General features: G+C 42.4%; 2 protein-coding genes across 9 annotated transcripts in view; one reads left to right on the forward strand and one right to left on the reverse strand.

Annotated features, from left to right (window-relative positions):
- Positions 1 to 23477, forward strand: part of LOC310826659 (leucine-rich repeat transmembrane protein FLRT3-like) — a 91384-nt gene that overhangs the window by 58838 nt on the left and 9069 nt on the right. For 2 of the 5 annotated variants that reach the window (XM_083701790.1, XM_083701789.1), the window contains exon 1: positions 19842 to 20100. The exons of 1 other annotated variant lie outside the window; for it this stretch is intronic. Coding sequence is in view for 1 of the 4 variants with exons in the window: in XM_083701788.1 (XP_083557914.1) it covers positions 18271 to 18353 (83 nt within the window). In the remaining 3 variants the exon portion in view is untranslated. Of the gene's footprint in view, positions 1 to 3317; positions 3417 to 18246; positions 18354 to 19841; positions 20101 to 23477 lie in introns of those variants that run through there. 2 more of the 5 variants (XM_083701791.1, XM_083701788.1) reach the window with 2 other exon arrangements.
- On the reverse strand, positions 432 to 18055 carry CHADL (chondroadherin like; the record flags this gene model as incomplete). Of its 4 annotated transcripts, none has more annotated exons than XM_083701784.1 (5): positions 17984 to 18055; positions 8452 to 8620; positions 4687 to 6357; positions 3338 to 3504; positions 432 to 2655 (listed from the first exon to the last, which is right to left on the reverse strand). In XM_083701784.1, exons 2-5 carry the CDS (start codon positions 8605 to 8607, stop codon positions 2361 to 2363), a joined length of 2289 nt encoding a protein of 762 aa, XP_083557910.1. In that variant the 5' UTR covers positions 8608 to 8620; positions 17984 to 18055. The 4 variants fall into 4 exon arrangements, with proteins under 4 accessions (XP_083557910.1, XP_083557909.1, XP_083557908.1 ...); XM_083701783.1 differs by lacking the exon at positions 17984 to 18055 and adding an exon at positions 16541 to 16671; XM_083701782.1 differs by lacking the exon at positions 17984 to 18055 and adding an exon at positions 14444 to 14518.

Genomic DNA, 23477 nt, shown 5'->3' on the forward strand with positions numbered 1-23477 from the left:
TCTGATCTAACTTCTGCATTGCCCTAATGTACACCATCTTTATCAAGCATCCTTGTCACTCTTCTGACTGTGGGCATTTTGATGGGCCCCAAAGTCAGCGTGTTTCTCCCACCTTGGCCTGAAATGAAAGAAGGATGTTGGGTGGGGACCTGAAATAGTCCAGAAGTGTGGACCATCCCTGTCGGCCTCCTCATTCCCAAGCTTCTGGTGAGGCAGTTTTTCATCTCCTTTCTCAACATTAAATGTGTAGACTGTACGGGGAGAGTCCTGATCTAACCCTATGTTTTGTACAGACTCTGCCCATCTTCTACCAACTTTCTCCTTGCAGAAAGTAAGTCTGTGCTTTTTAACATCAGGAATGAAAGTAAATCTCATTTTTATAAATGTAAAAAAGAATAAAAGTAAATCTACACACGCTAGAGCTGTAACTGAAGTGTTTATATTTTAGCTTTTATTTTTTTTGATACTTATATAGCCATATAAAAAGAGCTTGCTTCTAATTATATTTCACATACAAATAATTCATTGCGCATTTAGTTACATGTAGGAAACAGCCCTGAAGCTGTGGGGGAGTTTTCGTTTCGATTTCAATGTCATTAAGCTGTGGTACCTCCTGTTATTCTTTACTAGAGTGACATTTAAGATTTGTCTCTTACATTGCACTGGCAGTGCACTTCCTTCTAAGAATATGAATTCCTTCCTTGTTTTGTTGCTGTAGCTGCCAGCATCCCTGACCATACAGATGACAGCCGTAGTCCAGCAATGGTCCCTGGTGTGGTTAAAAGTGGCCTAAGCCTGTGAGAATCTCTTCTGAGAAGTGAAGGAACAACTACCTGATTTACATTCACAGGAGCAGCCACATTGCCACTATGAACCAATCTTAAAATTCTCACCATGAGAGCAGATGGGCCGTGGTATATCTCCAGAAGAGGGTTGCCATTTGAGAAAATATTAATAATGACGCTTTTCATTCTGCTAAGCTGTTACCTTGTGAAATAATGGTTGGAATAAATACTGGCCAGCCCCCTGCAATGGCAGCTTCCAGGGATTTAAATCATGCCCATTACTTATGCATGTTTTTCCATCATCCCGGTGTTTTGAAAAGCTCCTAAGAGGAAATCTCACTACTTCCCTGGGCAACTTGTTCCATTGTCTGACGCTTCTTACAGTGAAAAGGTGCTTCCTGATATGTGGCTTTCAGCTGCTAACTTTAGCATGGACGCTTAGAAAGAAGTCATTTTGCAAGCAAAGGAACTTGCTTTTGAAAAAGGCTGTAAATCTGCTGTGCTGCAACTTGCCCCCACGGCTGCTTTTGTTTCCTGCTGTGAAACTCTTGATTTCATTTTTGTTTGGGGACATCTTGGTTCTTTGGAACCATCTTATCCCATGGTTCTTTCAAAGCACATTCTTTTGCTATTGCGTCAAATCCCCCCTATTTTGTCTCTTGTGGAATGTCTGCCGCCTCCAGAGATAACTCCAGAACACACCAGAGATAAGAGGCGCAGTTTAACCTTGGGAAGAGCATCGGTTGCTTACAGATGGTGAGCTCCTAGCACTACCCAATTATTGCTCCTCTGTGGTAAGCTATGCTAGAATTCACAACAAATTCCTCAACTCTGAATTGCAAAATTCTGTAAATAGTGCCAAAAGCTATTGGCATAGTAGGACATCAATGCATAAATTTGGCAAACTGAATACAATGAGTAGCAGAAGACAAAGACTTAGCCAAATTGTAGCTTAGCCCAAATATTCCAATGCTTAGCAAAAGCATCACTAGAGCATTGACTTTAATAACTAATATACTTCACAAAGTCAACTTTAACTATCTCCTCTAACAGAAACTGCTGTTTCTACTTTAACGAAATGCTCCTACTTGAGACTGGGGGTTCTTATACAATTTAGCAAAGATGCAGAAACAGCACACAGTTCAGATGTGGGCAAAAAAATCAATGACCTTGAGAAAGCTTTACATTACGTATGTATGTATGTATGTATGTATGCATGTATGTATGGCAAGCTCAAACCCTTGTTAAATACAGACAGCCTGGAAAGTGTGCAGGACATGTCTGGCTAAATCATGGTGACAAGAGGAGTACTCGGTACCTGCCACTACTTCCAGATTAGCAGAATAAACTATAGAATATTTAAGTGTGCACATTTGCCTATACAATACAAGCATCTTGGAGATTTCAACCATGCTTAGTGCACGATTGTGCAGGCAGACAGCTATAGCATAGTGCTCCACTTGCCTGCCTCTTTAACATCTAAGATTGACTTTTGGTATAATTATCAAGTACTCCTTTGAAAATGCACCTTTTGTAGTATGGTGGGATTTACAGGCCATAAAAATGTGCCCCCTCTCAAGCCTTTCTCCCCCTATTAGTGGAGAAGCGCATTTTCAGCAACTTCCTTTTCCTGCTTCTTCTTTTCCTGCTTTTCTTGACTCGTCTATTCCCAGCCTGCTGCTGCTGCCTCTTCTTACTGGAGCTCCTTCCAGCCTTGGCTTTGGCTTTAGTTGAACTGGTTCGTTTTGTCTTCTTGGTATTCCAGTCTGGGCAGCTTTGGAAGATAGTGACGAGCTTCACCTTCTGGCCACGTACCTCTGCTGGGGAGCCACAGGTGGCTCCCACTCTAAGATTCAGCTTGTCAAGCCACCTGAAAAGGAGGAAGAAGTGAGGCAATATAATCAGCCTAAGTGCTAAGCCTTTGTATCTTCACAGTCACACACTTTCCTACATTTCTGAGAGCTTGCTTCTTGATACAAGAGGACCTTCAGTTATTGTGAAACACAGAGGAGGAGAAAGGAAGGTATGGAGACTTGATGATTTCATTTAATGAATTAATTTAAAAATTAATTTAAAAAAATCTAAGTCAGCCTAGGCAACTATGGAGCTCAGCTGATCAGCTTGATGCATGAACGAATGAACCACGTTTTCTGATTGTGTTGGGTTGCCTATCTCTTACCTAGCTTTAGTCTAGATACACTGCAGCATTTGAGGCAGCTTAAAGCATATTGGCTTGAAAGCAGATGCAATAGCATTTGAATTGGTATAATGAAAGAGTTGCTTCGTATTTGCTGTTCTTGGGCCTTCCCCATCCCTTATTTGGTTTATTGGCAATAAAGAGGAACATGTTGAATTACTGTACAATTTGGTGACTAGGCAACAGAAAGTAGAACAGTGCCCATAATCACTTTGCTGAGATAGCTGGCAAGAGTGCTAGTTTGAGCATGTTAATAGGATGTGTTTGAAGCCCTGCCAAATAAGAAAGAGAGACAAACGTTCTGCCCACTGCTGCTCTACAAGCCCTTGTGCGGTAGTGGGAACTAGCAGCTCACTTGCGTAGTGGGAGAAGTTTGCAGTCACAAGAGAAAGGAACATCACTCAGGCTGATAACCTCCAGCGCTGTAAAGCTATGTAAGTTCGGCAAACTGCGCACTTTGTTTTTCTCAAGGTACAGACTTCTTATCTGTGGGCCCAAGCCAGTGAAGGCACCAGAGGAAATCTGCAAACACAGAATGAGTTTGGCTGTCAGACGCTTAATGACATCAGCAGTAAATTCTACGCTAGCATCCTGATCTAGGCCAGTTATCTGAAACTTCTGGTGACATTGACCCACTTGTTACGTCCCACCAGAACCCTTTGGAATGTGCTCTTCTACTTATCCAGGCACTTTGGCTTCCACATCCCACCCCAGACTGATCAAATTATGGTTGTTCCATATTACTATAAGGAAAAAAACTTGGATGGGGAAATGGAATTGCTCTACCAGATCTGAGCATCTTCAACCTATAGCTGTAAGGGTGCTGGAATAATAGTTCTAGCTTTTAAATTTGCTCATCTGCCGTGGTTTCTGCTTTGTACCTTCTCCCAGCCCCTTTCAGTTGATGGTGGCTTTTAATCAAAAGAAAATCAGCAATAACCCCCGGGATCATATTTATACATTGCGCAGGTAGTTTGGATGCAAGCCGTTTAGAAAGCTGACATATTGAGTCAGACCCCTGGTTCATTTAGGTGCGCTCTGGGGTTTTATTCAGGCAGGCATCTTTCCCAGTCATAGCAGGAGATGTCAAGGAATGAACCTGGGACCTTTTTGCATAAGAAGCCTGTGTCCTGATAACTGGGCAATGGCCATTCCCTCGGCCTGCAAGAGCCATGAGATGAAATGGAACAGCTGTGCAGCAGAGAGAGTTTGAGTAGGGACAGCCTCTCCTGTTGCCACTGCAATGTGTGGAAAAGCCACACCTGCTAGAAAATGCATTTCATATCTCTGTTAAAGGCCTAAGAGCAGATTTTGTGGTTCAGGGGGAAGGTCATTAGCTCAGAGGCAGGCACCTTCCTTGCATGCAGAAAGCCCTGCACTTAATGCCTGGCATTGCCAAGTGGGGCTGGGGAAAACCCCTGTCTGAAACCCTTGAGAGCTGCTGTCAGTTGGTTACTGAGCTAGATGAACCAATACAAGTCTGACTTGATTTCCCCTTCAGGTGAAGCTTGTATTTGGGGAAGATGGCAAGATAGGGCCTACAGCTTGGTTAGGGCCTCCTAACACATTTGTACAATTTCCCAAATTCTTCTTATGACACCTGAGAACTTGGTATTTAATAAAATTAAGCAAAGAAACATTTGCAAAGGGAATATGATGCCAAGAGAAGGCAGGTTAATTTCCAACCTCCCTACCCCTGCTTACCTGTTCTAGCCCCATATCATCCAAATACAGGTGCTGTAGAGATCTTGCCACTGGCAGGAAGGCTCCATCTCCAATGTACTTTATGGGATTCTTGGACAACTTCAGTTCACTAAGCGTGGGCAGCCCTCTGAGAGACTTGGTGGGGACTTCCTGCAAATGATTCTCATCTAGATGCAGCTTCTCCAGTAGCTTGGCATGTCCCAGAGCCTTGGGAGACATGTGAGTGATGCGGTTCCCTGTTAAGTATAACCAGCGTAGCTTCTCCAGCCCAGCCAGATCGTTATCGGTCAGCTGACCGATGGAGTTGTGTTGCAAGTGGAGGGCAAAGAGATTCGGCAAGAGGGTGAAGGAGCTTTTGGATATTTGGTTGAATCCATTGTGGTCCAGGTAGAGATATGCAAGCTGGGCAGGCCCTTTGAAAACATCAGCATCTACAGAATCTATGTTGTTGTTAGACAGGTAAAGGTAGATGAGGTTTTTCAAGTCCTGGAAAGCACCAGGCTGCAGCCTTGCAATCTTGCAGTTCTGCAGATGGAGTGAGGTCAGGTTTCTCAAGCCAGGGAAGGAGTCTTGCGGTACCGAGTGGAACTCATTATAGCGCAAGTCCAGAAGTTGGGTGTTTCTTGGAAAGCCTTTGGGAATACTCTGGAGGTTTCTCCTGACACAGTTTGCATGCTGGGAATCTGGTGAACAAGTACATCCTTGTGGGCATCTTACAGCACCCTTCTCTGGTTCCCTGGTGACCGTGGCCAGGCTAGGCAGCAGCTCCTCACCCAATGCGTGACTGCTGCACTTCATATCTGTTGCCCTCAGGGATTCCAGGTGCTCTCCTCTGACGGCAGCAGGACCAGCACATACCACATCGGCGTGTATTCTTACTTTCGCAGCCCACTCCTTGAAGGGGCGCATTTCACAAGTGCAAAAGACAGGGTTCCCTGTTAGGTCAATTTTTTTGAGGTGAGCCATCTCCGTCTGTGGCTGCAACACGGACAGCTGGTTATTATGCAGGTCAAGAGTGTGCAGCAGGGGACTCTTGACAAAAGCTCTGTGTGAGACTTCCTGAAGGGCCATGTGGTCCAAGAAGAGCTGTTTCAGGGATGCCATCTCAATGGCCTCCTCACCAATATAAGTGATTGGATTATGTCCAAGGTCTAGCTGGGCTGTGCCAGACAATCTAGAGAGTGCCTCGTTAGGAAGGAACTGAAGTTCATTGTGATCTAGGCTTAGCCTCCTAAGGGTCGATAATCCACCAAAGGCCTCGTTGGCAAGCACATTGAGTGAGTTATGGGACAAATTAATCCACTTGATCAACTGAAGTCCCTGGAAGACCATATCTGGTAGGTAAACCAAGGAGTTTCTGGCCAGGTTAAGAAAGGTGAGGAAGCCCAGCTGACTAAAAGCCCCTGGCTTTATTTCCTCAATGCTATTATTTTCTAGGATAAGCTGCCGGAGGGAGGAGAGGCCATCTAGAGACTCTTGATAGATGAAAGCTATATTGTTGGAAGCCAAATTGAGGTAGACAAGCCGTCCTAATCCCCTAAAAGCCCCTTCCTCAATGCTTTCCACCTTACATCTCTGAAGTTTCAGGTGGGTGAGGTATGGAATAGGCAAGAAAGTTCCTGCAGAGATGACTTTGATTTCATTACCCCGGAGGTCAAGTCTTTGAGTGACCTGTTGATGATAATAATAATAATAATAATAATAATAATAATAATAATAATAATAATTTATTATTTATACCCCGCCCATCTGGCTGGGCCTCCCCAGCCACTCTGGGCGGCTTCCATAAAAATACAGTAAAATATCACACGTTAAAACTTCCCTGAACAGGGCTGCCTTAAGATGTCTTCTGAATGTCAGGTAGTTGTTTATCGCTTTGACATCTGCTGGAAGGGCGTTCCACAGAGTGGGCGCCACTACCGAGAAGGCCCTCTGCCTGGTTCCCTGTAGCTTTGCTTCTCGCAATGAGGGAACCGCCAGAAGGCCCTCGGCGCTGGACCTCAGCGTCCTGGCAGAATGATGGGGGTGGAGACGCTCCTTCAGGTATACTGGACTGAGGCCATTTAGGGCTTTAAAGGTCAGCACCAACACTTTGAATTGTGCTCGGAAACATACTGGGAGCCAATGTAGGTCTTTCAAGACCGGTGTTATATGGTCTCGGCGGCCGCTCCCAGTCACCAGATAAATTACACAGATAAACATTACACAGATAAACATTAGCTTTATCCTCAACTAATTGTCTTGCTCACGGTCTTTTGGAACAATGTTGCCTCTGGATGAAAAGTCAATTCAGCACTCACTGGTGTCTTTGTTATAACAGAGAATTAGCATATTATTAACTATTCCTTACTTGGAGTAGATATAGAAAATGACTTTTCCCCATAGGTCTCAACTTTTGAATCCACAACAACAGACTTTAATTTCAATCCCAGAAAAGATTGAGAGACCTTTTCAGATGGGAAAAGCATAAATGTGTAGTTGCATGGACCTGATACCAAATGGGAATTTGTCTACTTGAGACCAGAGTTTTGCGGAGTCTCAGGTCTGGGCAGCCACAGGGTATCAGTAGCTTCAAATAAAGCAGTTTGTACAAAAAGGAGCGGGTAATATTTTCAGGCTGCATCAAACAACTTATTTGAGAAGGTGGTTATAGAATACACTTTAATAAAGGGGGTACTTTCTCTGTTGTATTATCTGTGATATGATTTTGACTATTATAAAATGGAACAGAGACTTGGGTTCTTGGATTTCTGAAAGTGCTTGGTCTGTCATAACTATATACGATGCCTTCTTTGGCTTGTTATGATTTAGGAGCATAAGAAGCTGCCTTATGCTGAGTCAGGCCAACGGTCTATCTAGCTCAGTATTGCTTACACTGACTGGCAGATGCTCTCTGGGGTTTCAGGCAGGGAGTCTCTCCCAGCTTTATCTGGTTATTGAACCTGGGACTTTTAACATGGAAGGCAGATGCACTACCACTGAGCTGTGGCCCTTCCACTTTACGGGGAAGTCCAATATAATATTGTGTTTAAGTGGCATATTATTCCAGCTAAAACCTCAGTCCAGCTGTAGGATGTGTGCAAGGAGGGCATGCCAGTTTTATCCATTTGGGGTGGAATTGTAATATGGTGCATGGGTGAGGTATACAGGTTTTGGAGGTAGATAGGGCCAATCTTAGGTGCTAGTGCTATCGTAATTACTCACCTCACTGTCTTAATAGTGTAGGTAATGGATATAAAATGTATGTGTATTATTTTGACCTGTTTGTAATGGCTGAGATTGTTCTTTCTGGTAGTGCAAGGCTCAAGGTATTTGATTGATTAAGGAATGTCTGATTAAATCCTTAGATATGATGTAAATGGATGAACTGACATATTATTAGAAATTTGTTAGAGGCAGCAGCTGTTTATTAAAAAAAAGTCTCTGGGTCAGAGAGACCTTAGATGGCTTCACTAGAACTTTTAAAGAAACTGGAGCTGTTTCATAGACTCATAGAGTTGGAAGGGAATCTCAAGGCTCATCAACTCCAACCCACTGTTAATGCAGGAAACCCATTAAACATCTCTGATAAGTAGCATAGGAACCTTGGCTGAGTAATATAGTAGCATCCACCACTTTACAAGGCAATTCCCCCCCCCCCCAAACTCTTTTCAGTTTGAACTTTGCCAGTAGGGTGTCGGAGGAAAGGGCTCTGTGGATGCTTTACAGAAGTGCATTTGCGCAAACCTCGTGTTGCACGTCCCTCACTGCTTCCCGCAAACTGACCTGAGGGATGTTAATGGGCACCTTGGTGAGGTTCTTGTTCAAGCACATGACTTGATGCTTGATGCCGTCGCAGAGGCAGATTTGTGGGCAGCTTTCAGCAACCGTCTTTCCAGTGAGTAGGGTTGACAACAGAAGAAGGCGCACAGAGGTCCACATCTTGGGGAAGCAGCTGAGTAGGGAATATGCAAGAAAGCCAAGTTGTAAGGCAATATTAAACTTTCTGCTGCTGTTGTGGACTGGCTGGAGGCAGAGGAGTGGTGGGAGGCTGGATGGGTAAATGGTTTGAATAAGGCAGCATCCTGAAAGGTGTTAGAAAACACAAGGCAAATCCTCAGCATGTGTTCCCAACGTACTTATTTAGTAACAGTTAAACAAATGGACTTGTGCTCTGGGTGTGCATGCTGAATGCACAAAACCACTTACAGTGATACCTCGGGTTACAGACGCTTCAGGTTACAGACGCTGCTAACCCGGAAGTAGTACCTCAGGTTAAGAACTTTGCTTCAAGATGAGAACAGAAATCGTGTGGCGGCAGCGGGAGGCCCCATTAGCTAAAGTGGTACCTCAGGTTAAGAACAGTTTCAGGTTAAGAATTGCCCTCCAGAACGAATTAAGTTCTTAACCAGAGGTACCACTGTATTTTTAAAAAAATGCTCTACACGGATGACCTTAATATTGTTACTGTGATGTAATAAAAAGGGGTATAAACTGAGCAAGTGATCTTAAGATACACTGTCTCCCCCTCCCCGCCAATCAAAACCTTAATATATCCAAGACAGGCAATTTCCATACCAAAAACCTTCATTCTTCCTCATTTGCAATGTTGCTCCTGGACTGGAAGCAAATCACAGTTCTTGCGAATTAAGACCAATTAAAGCAATCTGATGTTGAGAATACAACTTTAATCAATTTAGCTCTTTAATACTTCTGCTTCCTGCTTTTCCTTCACTGCTCTTCACTTTGTGTATTTTTTAATGGCTGTTTTTAAAAGACAAATGTTAAGGCTCCCGTTGTTAGAAGTGAATCTGACCTACCTTAGGGAGGCCCCTCAGCCAAAGTAAAGAGAACAGCAGGGGCTTTGGAGAGAGACCAAGAGAGAGAAGGAAATGGAGGAGGGGTGTGTGCAATTGGAATCACAAATCAACATAGTTTAGACAAAATTAAAATGGAGGAAGAAGTCCCTGAAGATTTAGAAACATACATAAACTGAGCACAAAAGCCCAAAGCAAAAATCAGTAATTTTTCATTTATAGCGCAATAAAAATATAGCCCTCTCTTCTGCCCACCCCACCTCAACTGATGTTGAGGTTATTTTACATAATGCAACAAAATGAAACCATCACTTGATGCCAAGAGGTTCATTTCTTTGCTTTCCCTTCATTCGCCTTCTTTTTGCGCGACCTTCTTTGTGAATTTTCATTTTTCTTTGCCTGTTCTCTCAAATCGGCATGTCTTGGGTATTTTCTGTGCCTGTCAATTTTCCTCTATTGCCAAGGTTAAGATTTCACTCCTCCCTGAAGACCCCTTTCTCTGTAGAATACAAGAGTCTTTACATACATACACCACTTCATTCATTCATTCATTCATTCCACACCTCACCCATTACAAGTAATAATACAAAAAAGTAGATTTCCTAATGGATACTCTTGCTAAGTGGAAATATAAAATATTTCTCCTTACTTCCACTCGGTAAACTGTCAATTACAATACATTCTTCACACATAAAATAAACAGAATGTTTAATACCAGTGATGAACACAACTGTAACCTGGAAGTGTTATGAACTGCAAATTTTTTTTAAGAGAAAGAAGCTCCTGTACTTTAAGTGCCTAATTACAATGAAAGTGGAGTTTACAAAGATGTATGGTACTGTTTTAAGTGTTGCATTTTTTATGGACAGTTCCAAACCTGACTGATGCCACAGCCATCCTTGTCAGAGGAGCACAGTATGATTAAGATGTCCTTGGTATCTAACTCCCATCATCCCTCACCACTAGCCTTGCTGGCTGGGGCTGATGGCAACTGGAGTCCAGCAACATAGGGAGGGCCATAGATATGCCATCCCTACCCTAGGCCAAATCTAAGAAGCCTTGTCTTCTAATCCATCTCTCTCTTTGTTCCTTCTGTGCCAGCAGGCAGCCTGATACAAACCCAGCTGCAATATTTATACCCTTCTTTTACTTCATAGAATCATAGAATAGAATCATAGAGTTGGAAGAGACCACAAGGGCCATCGAGTCCAACCCCCTGCCAAGCAGGAAACACCATCAGAGCACTCCTGACATATGGTTGTCAAGCCTCTGCTTAAAGACCTCCAAAGAAGGAGACTCCACCACACTCCTTGACAGCAAATTCCACTGTCGAACAGCTCTTACTGTCAGGAAGTTCTTCCTAATGTTTAGGTGGAATCTTCTTTCTTGTAGTTTGGAACCATTGCTCTGTGTCCGCTTCTCTGGAGCAGCAGAAAACAACCTCTCTCCCTCCTCTATGTGACATCCTTTTATATATTTGAACATGGCTATCATATCACCCCTTAACCTCCTCTTCTCCAGGCTAAACATGCCCAGCTCCCTTAGCCGTTTCCTCATAAGGCATCGTTTCCAGGCCTTTGACCATTTTGGTTGCCCTCCTCTGGACACGTTCCAGTTTGTCAGTGTCCTTCTTGAACTGTGGTGCCCAGAACTGGACACAGTACTCCAGGTGAGGTCTGACCAGAGCAGAATACAGTGGCACTATTACTTCCCTTGATCTAGATGCTATACTCCTATTGATGCAGCCCAGAATTGCATTGGCTTTTTAGCTGCTGCGTCACACTGTTGGCTCATGTCAAGTTTGTGGTCAACCAAGACTCCTAGATCCTTTTCACATGTACTGCTCTCAAGCCAGGTGTCACCCATCTTGTATTTGTGCCTCTCATTTTTTTTGCCCAAGTGCAATACTTTACATTTCTCCCTGTTAAAATTCATCTTGTTTGTTTTGGCCTAGTTCTCTAATCTGTCAAGGTCGTTTTGAAGTGTGACCCTATCCTCTGGGGTGTTAGCTACCCCTCCCAGTTTGGTGTCATCTGCAAATTTGATCAGGATGCCCTTGAGTCCCACTTCAAAGAGGTCAAAGCAGCTGAGGTCAGGCTACCGTTCCCCTGATTCTCTGGAATGTGTGCTAAGCTTGAGTCTCATGTCCTTGGTGGTATTGGGTCTCAATATCTCCATTTCCTGAGTCACATGTTTACTATGACCAGTTTGTCTGTCTGTCCGTCTCTGTCTGCAGTGCAGCTGGCTAGACACAAAGCATCCCAAATTATTCATCAAATGTTGAAATACTTAAAGACTAAAAATACATCACCCACCCTATTGCACAATGCTGGCTTAAAAAATCTGCTTCTAAGTTTATTAGACTTAGGAACAGATTTTACATCTTGAACTGTACAACTAATTCATACGGTCATGTTGTGGAGAAATACCCATTTAGGAATGAAGTGTCCCTATTCCTTTAGCCAGACAGCTTCCTATTATTTGGCAGCAAAAGGGTGTTGTAAACAAAAACTGCTCCCTTTCCCTTATGGGGTACACAAGAGCTTTTCTAGAGTCCTTTGTAGGTTCTGCATCAGTAGGGGAAAATAACAGCAGCCAACCAGAGAATATTGAGAAGGAAAGCAGCTAGTAAGCCTGATCTTTATTAAAGCTGTTGCAACAGGGTGCTCCCTCCACATGCAGGAGGAGGAGGAGGACCAGGACAAAGGTGTGGAAGCCCTTATATAGACTTTTGAACTGCCCACCCTAGAGCCCAAGACCACCCCTCCATACATCATACATACATACATCAGAGAAGGGGCGGACTACAACGGAAATCTGAGTGCGTTGTTTTTATCCTGTCTGCCAGGTTACCTGATTAGATTACCTGGGCATCCTGGCCACTCTTTTGTTATGATAACTACTCAATTTCTGAATCCAGGTTACAGGTCACAGACATGTGGTTTATACATTTATGTATGTGCTTGCTTGGTACATTTATGAACATTTATTTTTTATATATAAGACCTTAAAATTCTTATAACAAGGGCTTCATAATTATCCCCGACTACAACTGACAAAATACTTCCCCTTCCCCAAGGTGCCCACTAACATCCCTAGTTCCTTACTTGGATAAGGCTACGTAAAGTTGGGAAGAGTAAAAGAAATATTGGTGTGAAAACTTTCAGAACCTTGTAAACGTTCCTGGTATGTGCATTTGCAGTGAAAAGAGCTGAATGAGCTCTTGTTCACCAGTGGTGTGTGCGCGCTCTCTCACTCTCTCTCAAACACACACACACAGGGAGGGTGGAAGCAGGGAAGGCAGCAACAAAAAGAAAGACCTGCAATTACCTTTAATTTATCAGTTGCTGCTACCTATAAATTTAGGAGTCAACTGAGGAGTTTTCTATGTACACCAATAAAATAGCATGCAGAATAATTTGAAAGCACATCCACATGTCTCTTGAGCGCCTTCACAGAGTACCTTTTAAATTTTTACATTTAAAAATTGTACTTCTGTTTAGGAATTAATTTGAAACCAGCATATGGATTGCAAATTCAATAAGTTTGCTTATTGTTTGTATGGATGATGACTTTACACACAGCTCAAGGGGGAGCACACTGGGTAAGACCTGTGTGTAAAGTCATCATCCATTGTTGTGATTAATTCACATCCCATCACACACATGTTGCAAGGCGTTTTGTAGTCACATGAATTCTTACATGCAAGAGTCTTCCATGTAGGAATTGTGTCATATATACAATGGCACTCATTTAGGAGAGTGTTTCAGTGCATTTACTCTACATAATCTCAGGGCATATTCTAAATCAAATATTTATATAAATATTCTAAATCTGAGAGCCTGATCTGTCCCTCCTAGCAAATTTTTCTGGACCCCTAAGACCCCATAAGGGAAACCTCTTGTTGGGTTTAAAGCATCTGTTTTTGGGTGGTGCTCACGGAATATAGCTGATAGTGTGGAAAGTGAATATCAAAAGCACTTGCAGCTTTCAACAGAATAACAGTAGGCTAGAAGTCCACCAGAGATTTATACCCAAATGCCCAGGCAAGAGCAAATTCAGAACTAAAGGTATACATTTTGTACAGCTCATCTTTCACACAGGCCAGGGACAACAGTCAGATAGCATTGTGGAAAGCGGTGGGAGGCACAGAGCATAACACAGGCTTGGCTAGTCACATTGCATCCTCTTTTGAGGGGGTTGCACTGGCAATATTTATCTGCCTGATGAAGGCCTTGCTTTACCACTCATAAGGTAGATTTGGAAATAACAGTCTCTTCATTTAATTCAAACTACTCAAGTAACTCCATGTACATGAGGTAATTTGTTTTCTGTGTATAATTTCCTTCGCTGCTTATGGTGCACTGGAAAGCTAGAATTTTACCACAAAGTTTGGGAAACTGTCTTTATGGAGGGTTGTGGGACTGGTTTATTTGCCATAGGGTTGAAATGATCTCTCACACATACCCCGTTGGGAATGCCTGTAAAGCTGCCATACTGTTGCTTTGAATGTCAAAAAATAAGGGACATGGTTAATTTCAGAACACATCTCATGAATGCTTCTGCCAACGGAAACCCTGTATTCAGAATGTCCTTTGAAAATGTCAGGATTTCAGCCTACAAAGGGAGAATTTATTATCATCACAGAAGTGACCCAAAGTGACTTACATTAAAGCCAATTAAAATAAGCACAACCAATAAAAACCTAAAAACACACCTACACAGATAAAAGACAGTTCTTACAGATCCTAACCCTCTAATAGAGGCTATAAATACCTGAAAGCCCAATATATAATGCACTGCAGTCATCCAGCCTACAGCCGATAATAGATAACGGAAGTTAGTTAAGACTGTCCTTGTCTAGATATGAGCACAGCTGGGCCACCAGTCAAAGCCAATGGAAGGCACTCTTGAGCCTTAGGTGATAGAAGCGAATCTGGAATTACCCGTAAACTACGTACCTTCAGAGGGAGTGAAAACCATCCAGGATTCTCATACAAGCTAATCAGTCCTCTTTTTTCTGCCTGCCATTGCAGTGGCTGGTAATGGAAACACACATCGAGAGCTCTTCATCCTTGCATTAACACTGGACTCTTTGTAATACCTTTAGACTTGGGCAAGCTGCAGCCCTTCCACAGACGGAAACAAGGAAGCTCATGGAGCAGAATTGCAGAGTGCCGCTTCCCCCCTTCAGGCTGTCAAATAGGCCAACCTGTATTACACAGCCTCTCATTTATGAAGGCGGAGAAGTCCTTGCTCTGCAAGCAGTTTCTCAGTGTGTGTGCGCACGCACATACGCACACACAGCAAGTTAAATTTCCAAATATCCTTATTGATTTGAATGATTTGCTCCAGTACATTAAATGCAAATTAAAACAAAGGAAAAACCTGTTGGATTCCAGGGTTTTGTTGTAAACAAAAATTGCCCTTTTCCCTTATGGAGTATCCAAGAGCCCATATAAGTCCTTACATGGGTTCCCTATTGGTAGGAGAGAATAACAGAGGCCAACCAGAGAATATTGAGAAGCAAAACAGCTAGTAAGCTTGATCTTTATTAATCTGTTGCAACAGGAGGGACCCTGAAAAATGACGTGCAAGGCCTTATAAAGACTTTTGAAATTGCCACCCTGTAGATCAAGACCACCCCCAGAAACATCATACATACATCACAGAAGGGGTTTAACCTAAGACCACCTCTCAGATACATCACACCCACATCACAGAAAAGGTGGTCTAAAACAGAAATTTGAATATTGTTTTTCTCCTGTCCTTGTTTATCTCCTGTCTGGCAGGTTACTTGATTGGATTGCCTGGGGAGCCCGCCATTCTTTTGTAGTGATACTTATAAGGTTCCTGGGCCAGGTCACAGGTTCACACCCTATTCATATCTTAAATGTGTCCTTAAGACAGGATTTGTGAGGAAAGAGACAATGGGGAGGTTTCCCACTTTGACCTTGCAGAGAAAACATTTGGTCATTTTGGAATCAAAATGGTTCCAGGTTGGCCTTCCTGTGCTGATCTATGTACAGTATGTACTTGGTTGGTACACTTATGAACATTTAACATATATCTAAGACCTCAAAATTCCTATCACAGTTTATTATTATTAGCCATCTCAAATTTCTGTCTGGGACTCACTTCTAGCATGTTCCTGGATCACAATGTGTCAAACACCAAATTTTAGTTGCTCATCTTTTAGGTAACATGATATGTTGTTGTAGTGTTGAAAACTATATAAAATATATATTTTTAAAAAACAAAACCAACCAGATTTTAGTTTATTTGTTTGACCGTAAGAATTTGCCAGTGGACACTCCAGATTTCAAGGGCCCAATCCAGCAAAAGTTAGTTGCAACTACACTTGACTGACATTTTCTAAACAGGATAATTAAATCAGCTTCAAATACTAATTAGTTGAACTGTATAATTATTTCTTTCCATGCAGGGCTAAAACATGGGCTGAGCTGATTCATTGAATGCATTTACAGTGGTACCTCAGGTTAAGTATTTAATTCGTTCCAGAGGTCTGTTCTTAACCTGAAACTGTTCTTAACCTGAAGCACCACTTTAGCTAATGGGGCCTCCTGCTGCTGCTGCGCCGCCGCTGTACAGTTTCTGTTCTCATCCTGAAGCAAAGTTCTTAACCCGAGGTAATATTTCTGGGTTAGCGGAGTCTGTAACCTGAAGCGTATGTAACCCGAGGTACCACTGTATTTTATTAGAGAATTGTTATTTTGTTCTTCAGCCAGAACAGGCTCTCAATAGAGATTTAGTATTTAGTTCAGTTCATGACTCTTTTCTGTTACACAGTCTTTGTTTGTCAGCTATGTTATAGTAAATATAAAAAATAGGTTTATTAGCATAAGGGTGCTTCATGATTTCTTTAGTGAATTAATCTGGAGGGGCGAATGGCACACACTGCCTTCTGGATACTGTTGTCACAATCACAGTGAAAGTTAGAACAAATCTTCCATGGTTTACATAGCATTTAGAGTATTAAAAGCATAGTAAAAGCCTTGTGTTTATGAAACATACATATGTTTTATTGATTTACTCACATTTATATTCCATCTCTCCTCCCACTCAGGGTGCTTCCAAATGAGTGTTTATTGTGAGGTGTTTTTTGTTTTATTTTTTGCAGTGCTCACATGTCATTGGTAGCCCAATTTTTTTGCTCTCTGAATCCAGATTTACTATTTGTGGAGGAAATCCAGGAAATTAATAATTAAATAGAACCATTGTGAATGAATAAACAAATCAGAACTTTCTCATTTATAATGTGACCCTTGGCTGTTCTCCTGTAGTCTTCAGTGTTTAGTTCAGTTCGTGACTCTTTTCTGTTATACAGTCTTTGTCTTTATAGTCTTTACTTTATAGTAAATATAAAAATTAGAATTTCTTAGAATAAGGGTGCTTCCAGGTAGTCTGTGTTGTAAATGGGGAGGGGGTCATTCAGGTATTGCAAATGGGTTATTGACAACAGTTTTTCATTTATCATACTTCCCCCAGAAAGGGTAAATCAATATTAAGGGCTTCCAGACTGAATCCTACCCATAAAATTGAGTCAAACAGATACCAGCAAAATTCAGATGGCACAGTTTAAAAGGATTTGGCACTCTACTGCAGTAAACCTACTTTCCCCACAAAAATCATACTTTTGTGGTAAGCAAATGCACTGAAAATGATGGGATAAGCCTGGTTTGATGCAATGTGATATAACTTGCCCCTTAACAAATCAGAATGAACACTCAATACACAACCCAGGCTCCCAGGCTGTGAAAACAAATCAGGTTAAATGCTCAATATGGAAGTACGCTAAAACAACAACAACAGGCTAACATGCCAATTTGGGTGCGTGTTGCAAAAATGTGCATACATGAGGTGCATTCATTTCACAATATACATCCATCTGGAAGCACCCTACCACTCTGGATGATTCCAGACTGCCATTTGTGGGTGGGATTCAGTCTCGCTTTGACGGCAAATTTAAGTTGTGCAATGAATGTTGATTCATCTCCCTTGTCCGACCAGACTTATTGCGATAAGGAAAACGACAGGGACAATATTCACTGGGGAGTGGGCGATACCGTTTACTTGAGGCAATGTCCTGTAACAAATCAGGAGGAATGCTCAGTAAAGAGGAACATAGAAGTGGCCTCTATGTTCAGGGTAGCAAAAAGAGCTTTTCCACACTTAAGCCCCATGCTTAAAAGAAAAGCCAGCAGAGGTGACCAGCACACTCCGACTCTCAGCTTTAAGGTTGTGGCCCTATTATGCACATTTACCAATACATCTCACTGAACACACTGGGTCTTAATTCCCAGGAAAGATATGCAGGATCGCGCTGCACATCACTTGCATCTAATGGCGTGAGACTTGAGGCGGGTCTGGGCTTACACTGCACTTTCCTCAAATAATTAAGAGCCTTCTCTCGCAAATAGTATTTTTATTCGTGTATCAAATGCATATTTACAGTGCACGGAGCAGATATGAATATATACTGTACAAATCTGCTCCTGCACGCATGCACAGACTTCTCTGAGCGGAGGCAATTTTTCCTTGAACAAATAACCTCATTCATATTCTCTTCCCCGCCCCATTTCTGTAAACTAGCACCGGTGGTCTGAGCATGCGCAGTGGCGATCATTATCCGGCAGCCTCGCGACAAGTGCAGACGTCACGTGAAAGCAGATCCGGCTCGGAGGCGAAGGCGGGGCTGCTTAATTTGCATATCCCATCATACATTGCGCGGAAGGCCATAGATGATAAATTTTAAATACTTTTATTAATGTTTTTGTTTCGAACCCGATTATTAAACTCGCCTTGTCACCTTGGAAATCTAGTATTTACTCAAGGGATTACTTTGGACAGGTCCGTTAGGTATTCGCCCTCACCTGCGAGGCTGTTGACTGATCTCCGGTAGAGGCGCCCGAAGGTGTTTCCGCATACTCTGGTTTCTCTTCAGATCGTATAAATCTTTCGCCTTTTACTAAAGATTTCCGTGGAGAGGAACATTTATGAGTTTATAACTAATTTTTTGAGGCTCTGTTTCGGCAGAGCTGTCTTATGTGGTTTCCAAAAGTAGAATTAACTATTTTTGTGTTGAGTGGGTGTTTGGCGTTGTCCTTTTAATTTAATATTATTTATTTTTGTGATCTTGAGCATGTAAGATGGGTGACAGATTTGTGGTGTTTCTATTCTTAGGAAAGTGTGGGGTTAGAAGTGTGATGTGTTTCTGTTGGTGTACCACTTGGAGAAGGGCTATTATAAATAGTTTTGGGGTTTCTTTACTGCTTTCTACATGGCTCTTCTTTTTGGGGTTCTGTCTGAGTTGCATCATCTTAAAAGATATGAATTATGTTACTTCTCATCTCCATGTTAACACTATATTTAACCCTACTCAAAAATCTAAAAATAAATAGTATATCACTTAAACAACAATGCAGTGACCATGCATTTATTAATCAAAAGCACCCAGCAATGCTCACATTTCTGTTCTTAAATTTCCTGAGCAAATTAATTATTCCCAGTGTTGTAGCACATTTGTCTTCCTTCTGTTATGGACAGAGTCCCTGGTCAAGACGGTTCAAGACATGTGAATCCCAAGATGTCACAATGTACAAACACAAAACATCATGGTACTCCAGTGTTTGTTAGAGTTGATATTTGTTATGGTTATAGTATGTTTGCCTTGCAAGTGATCAATAGTGAAAAAATAATTTAAAAACAAAAGCACAAAGCAAACAGTAGATTATTCCCAAAATCTGAACATTCATGTTTAATACCATATACTTAAATAATAATCATATCACTATAATAACTGGTTGCAGGCATGTATCTGGGTGTATGGTGAGTCTCATGGAACTCAATAGGACTTCCTTCTGAGTAAACTAACATAGAATCGTCCTGTAAAGGTGTTCTTGAATCATTCTCCCAGTATCTTCCTTTGCATCTTTCACCACATCTCAGTATTGTTTTATAATACCCAGTTCTGGTAATAATGTTTGTCGCAGGGGTTTATGTAATACATGTATTGAAAGTAATATTGGTGTGGGAAGTGAATGTAATATTGGCGGTAGAATCAATGATCAATATTAGTTTTACTCATGATGTACATAGCTTGGGTCCTGGAATAACATGCAGACATGGCATTTTGTGATGCATGTAGTGCACAGTGTTACTAGAACCCCTGTTTTTTCCTCCCTTTTAAAAATTAACAAACAATAAGAATAAGTATTTCAATTTATAATTTATTTTCATTCTGATGGTAACACATGTAAAATGTTGGAATCCTATTTCATAAACATTTGCATTTTTTCAGAAATTGAAAAAGAGAAATAAAGAATATTGATTCCACTCCGCCACTTCCTTTTTACTGCCTTATCTACTGGTGTTTTAAGACAGTATCTAGTGCACTGGGTCGCTTTTTAATAGGGTGGGGGGCTGCAGGACCATTTTTACTAGAAACAATAGAAGGAAACACTTGTTCAACCCAGTTTCCTATATCAGACTTTGTGGTTGAAGGGAAGCGTATGAAAGAGTAGTGAGAGAAGCCAGCTACTTGGCTGTACAATCCAAAAGCAGCTCCAAGACAGCTTAACAAGAAGCAACGCAGCAGGTAAGAGAGATTCATGGCTCAAATTGATGAGGATGCAGGAGCCGCACAACAGGGAGCAGCACATGAGAATGATAAAAGCCTGAATCCAGTTCGTGCCCCTAAAGAAATACTTGTTTTAGCAAAGGGGTTTTCTTCTCATAGACTATAAAATTTAAGTGGGTTTTGGGGTGTTTTGAAGGCTAGTGGCAGTGAGGATTGTTGAAGACTATGTAGCATAGCAAAAATGGGAAGTATCCAGATTTAATTGTGAAACCAGTATGTATGTTCCAAATAGGTACAACCATCCCCTGATGAACGAGAGACTCTGATTGTGTGATGCAGTGAATAGACTGTTTTTACTTTGAAGGATCTCAGGTCTTGCCTTGAATTTCCCAGCAATTGAGACCACAGTATTAGTGTTGTAACCCACACTGAAGTGTGGCTAAGAATAAAATAACAGTAGTGAGTTTTCCTACCAGAAAGTGCATGATGCTGTATTTGAATTATTTTCAGGTTGACATTTGATGATGGTGTGTGCACAAGGACCATCTGTCCAAAGGATATGTGTACTGTGTGTTGTGGTTGTGCAAATGTCATTAGCATGTATTGATTAATTTTCATTACATCACTAATGAAAACTGACCCTCCATTCATACTGGGCCGTTTTGTATTTATGTTATTTTTATGTATTTTATGACAGGATACTCTCATCACAAGTTCTTTTAGGGGTTTCTGATCTCACTTAAAATATATTATGAAACATATGAACAATGGAATCACTCTGAAAAATGGTTGCTACCCCCTTCCAATGACTGAATACAAATCTAGAACTATGTAAAAGCATAACCTGGCTATTGCTTTGCTACAATTAATCAATATTCACCATTTTTGTTAATTCAAATGCTTGCTGGACTGAAACAGTCTTCCTAGTATTCCTAATACAGTCATACCTTGGATTACAGATGCTTCAGGTTGTGTTTTTTCAGGTTACGGACCCGCTGAAACCTGGAAGTACCGGAACGGGTTACTTCCGGGTTTTGGGGGTCGCACATGCACAGAAGCATGCGCTTTGCACATGCGCAGAAGCATGGAATCACAACCCGTGTGTGCGCAGACGCGCCAGTGCAGGTTGCGAACGCTGCAGGTTGTGAACGTGCATCCCGCATGGATCACTTTGGCAACCCGAGTGTCCACTGTAATGGTGTCTGGTGCCCATTGGAACTGATAGGGTGGAAGGCATAAAGGTCAACACTAGGTAGAACCTAGTGACGCAGGTGGCGCTGTGGGTTAAAGCCTCAGCGCCTAGGACTTGCCGATCGAAAGGTCGGCGGTTTGAATCCCTGCGGCGGGGTGCGCTCCCGCTGCTCGGTCCCAGCGCCTGCCAACCTAGCAGTTCGAAAGCACCTCCAGGTGCAAGTAGATAAATAGGGACCGCTTACCAGCGGGAAGGTAAACGGCGTTTCCGTGTGCGGCTCTGGCTCGCCAGATGCATCTTTGTCACGTTGGCCACGTGACCCGGAAGTGTCTCCGGACAGCGCTGGCCCCTGGCCTCTTGAGTGAGATGGGCGCACAACCCCAGAGTCTGTCAAGACTGGCCCGTACGGGCAGGGGTACCTTTACCTTTACCTTTAGGTAGAACCAGAGCAAATGACAGAACCAACTAATTCTCATTTTGCCCCCATCCTCCTGCCTGTTGAGTTCTGCAAGAGGCCACACTGGAAGAGGAGGAAACTGCCTCCTCCTGGTCTGGGTGTAAGAAAGAAGGCTGGCAGGCAGGAGCTGGCTGAGGGCAGACTAAGGTTGGTGGGGCAGTGACACATTTGCCATAATAGACCAACCCCACTGATTCCTAACAGTGCAGCCCTGTGCACAGTAACCTGAAAGCAAGTCAAGGTGTGAGCTTACTCACTAGTAAATGCATGGAGGATTTCAAGACCAGAACTGTCACTGATGTGAGTTTCATCTGCAGAAATCCCTACTCTGGTTCGGAGAGCTTAACTAGCAAGAATGAACATTAATTAAGTGGAAATTAGGTACTGCCTGCAGGTTCTTGATCAGTTAGTGCTAATGTGGTACCGAGAGTTAAAAGCTGTTTGCTTTTCCATCACTGAAAAGCCCCTTAACCCAATAGCGTGAACCTGTGGCTCTCAGTCTGAAGTTGGACTCCAACTAGGTCTGATAGCTCAGCAACCTCACAAAGGCCACCAGTTCTCTTCTAGAAAATGATCAGATCCATATAAAACCACCTAATGGGCATCACTGCTGTTGTCATTATGTAGACAGGGGATGTTTCATGTCAGATAGAGTCAGATAGCAAATATAACATGTTAGGACAGGAGACTCTTGGGCAATTTATACATCAATCACAGAGCATGCCTGGGGACTTTCCCGGTTCTTCTCCCTATAGCTTTTCCATGTCTGGATTTATATTTTACTCACATCCATAAAATCACAATTTGCATATGGTTTTATTTGAGTGGAACAGTATGTTTCAGTTGTGTTTTATTTATGCATATTGGCTGCCTTTGAAAGGCTTGGCCTGAAAGCTAGCATAGACAAAGGTATTTTAAAAATGAGTAAGAACCACTTATCTGATGCAGAATTTAACATCCCAAGAATCACCATTTTAATTTATAAGCTAGAGCAAGTTTCTACTCTGCTCTCTCAAATAAATCTCTTTTTCAGGGCAAAAAACAAACCCCCAACTTCCTGTGTTTCTTGGCCACATGGACTGAAGTCACAGAGCCCATTCATCTCATGTCCATGTAGAGAATAGTAGCTTATGCTCAAATTGCCACAACACTCATCAGAGATAATTTAAAAGCAGACACTTTTCAAATACCACCAGAGGGAGGGAAATCAAGGGCAAAGAGGTCTTATGCCAGTGTTTCCTGCTTTCCAGATTGCTGAATCAGTGTATTTTTAGCTGTAAATTATACCCCTGACTGAAACAAAAGGAGGAAGCCCCAACACCCTCACTGTTTGCTTCCAGAGAGGCCAGTTAACTACTTTCTAGAGGGGCAGCTGTGCTACTAAGTTGTTTTAAGAACAGTAAGAGTATTTTGCAGCCTTTTAAAGACTAGTAAATGCATTATGGCATCAGCTTTTGGTGGAGAGCCTTCTCTAACCTCATGCCACAGGCGGATTTAGGGAAGGAGCATGGCCGGTTTGCCTGCACTAGGTACCCAGCTGAGAGGGCACCACAACGATGATGTAGGACAGAGGCGGGGAGCTGTGTGGATTTAGGTGTTGCACAGGGCACTGCTGAAATTTGGAAGCCTCGAATCTGCTGCTTGTGCCCTGCATATGGTTTGGACCATGGACACACCCACTTCCTAGAAGATTCTGTCCTGCACATGCATGGAAGTCTTCTGCAGCACCCACACCATAGCTGTCAA

Source organism: Podarcis gaigeae, assembly GCF_964106915.1.
Source record: "Podarcis gaigeae genome assembly, chromosome: 10".
Classification (NCBI taxonomy): Eukaryota; Metazoa; Chordata; class Lepidosauria; order Squamata; family Lacertidae; genus Podarcis; species Podarcis gaigeae.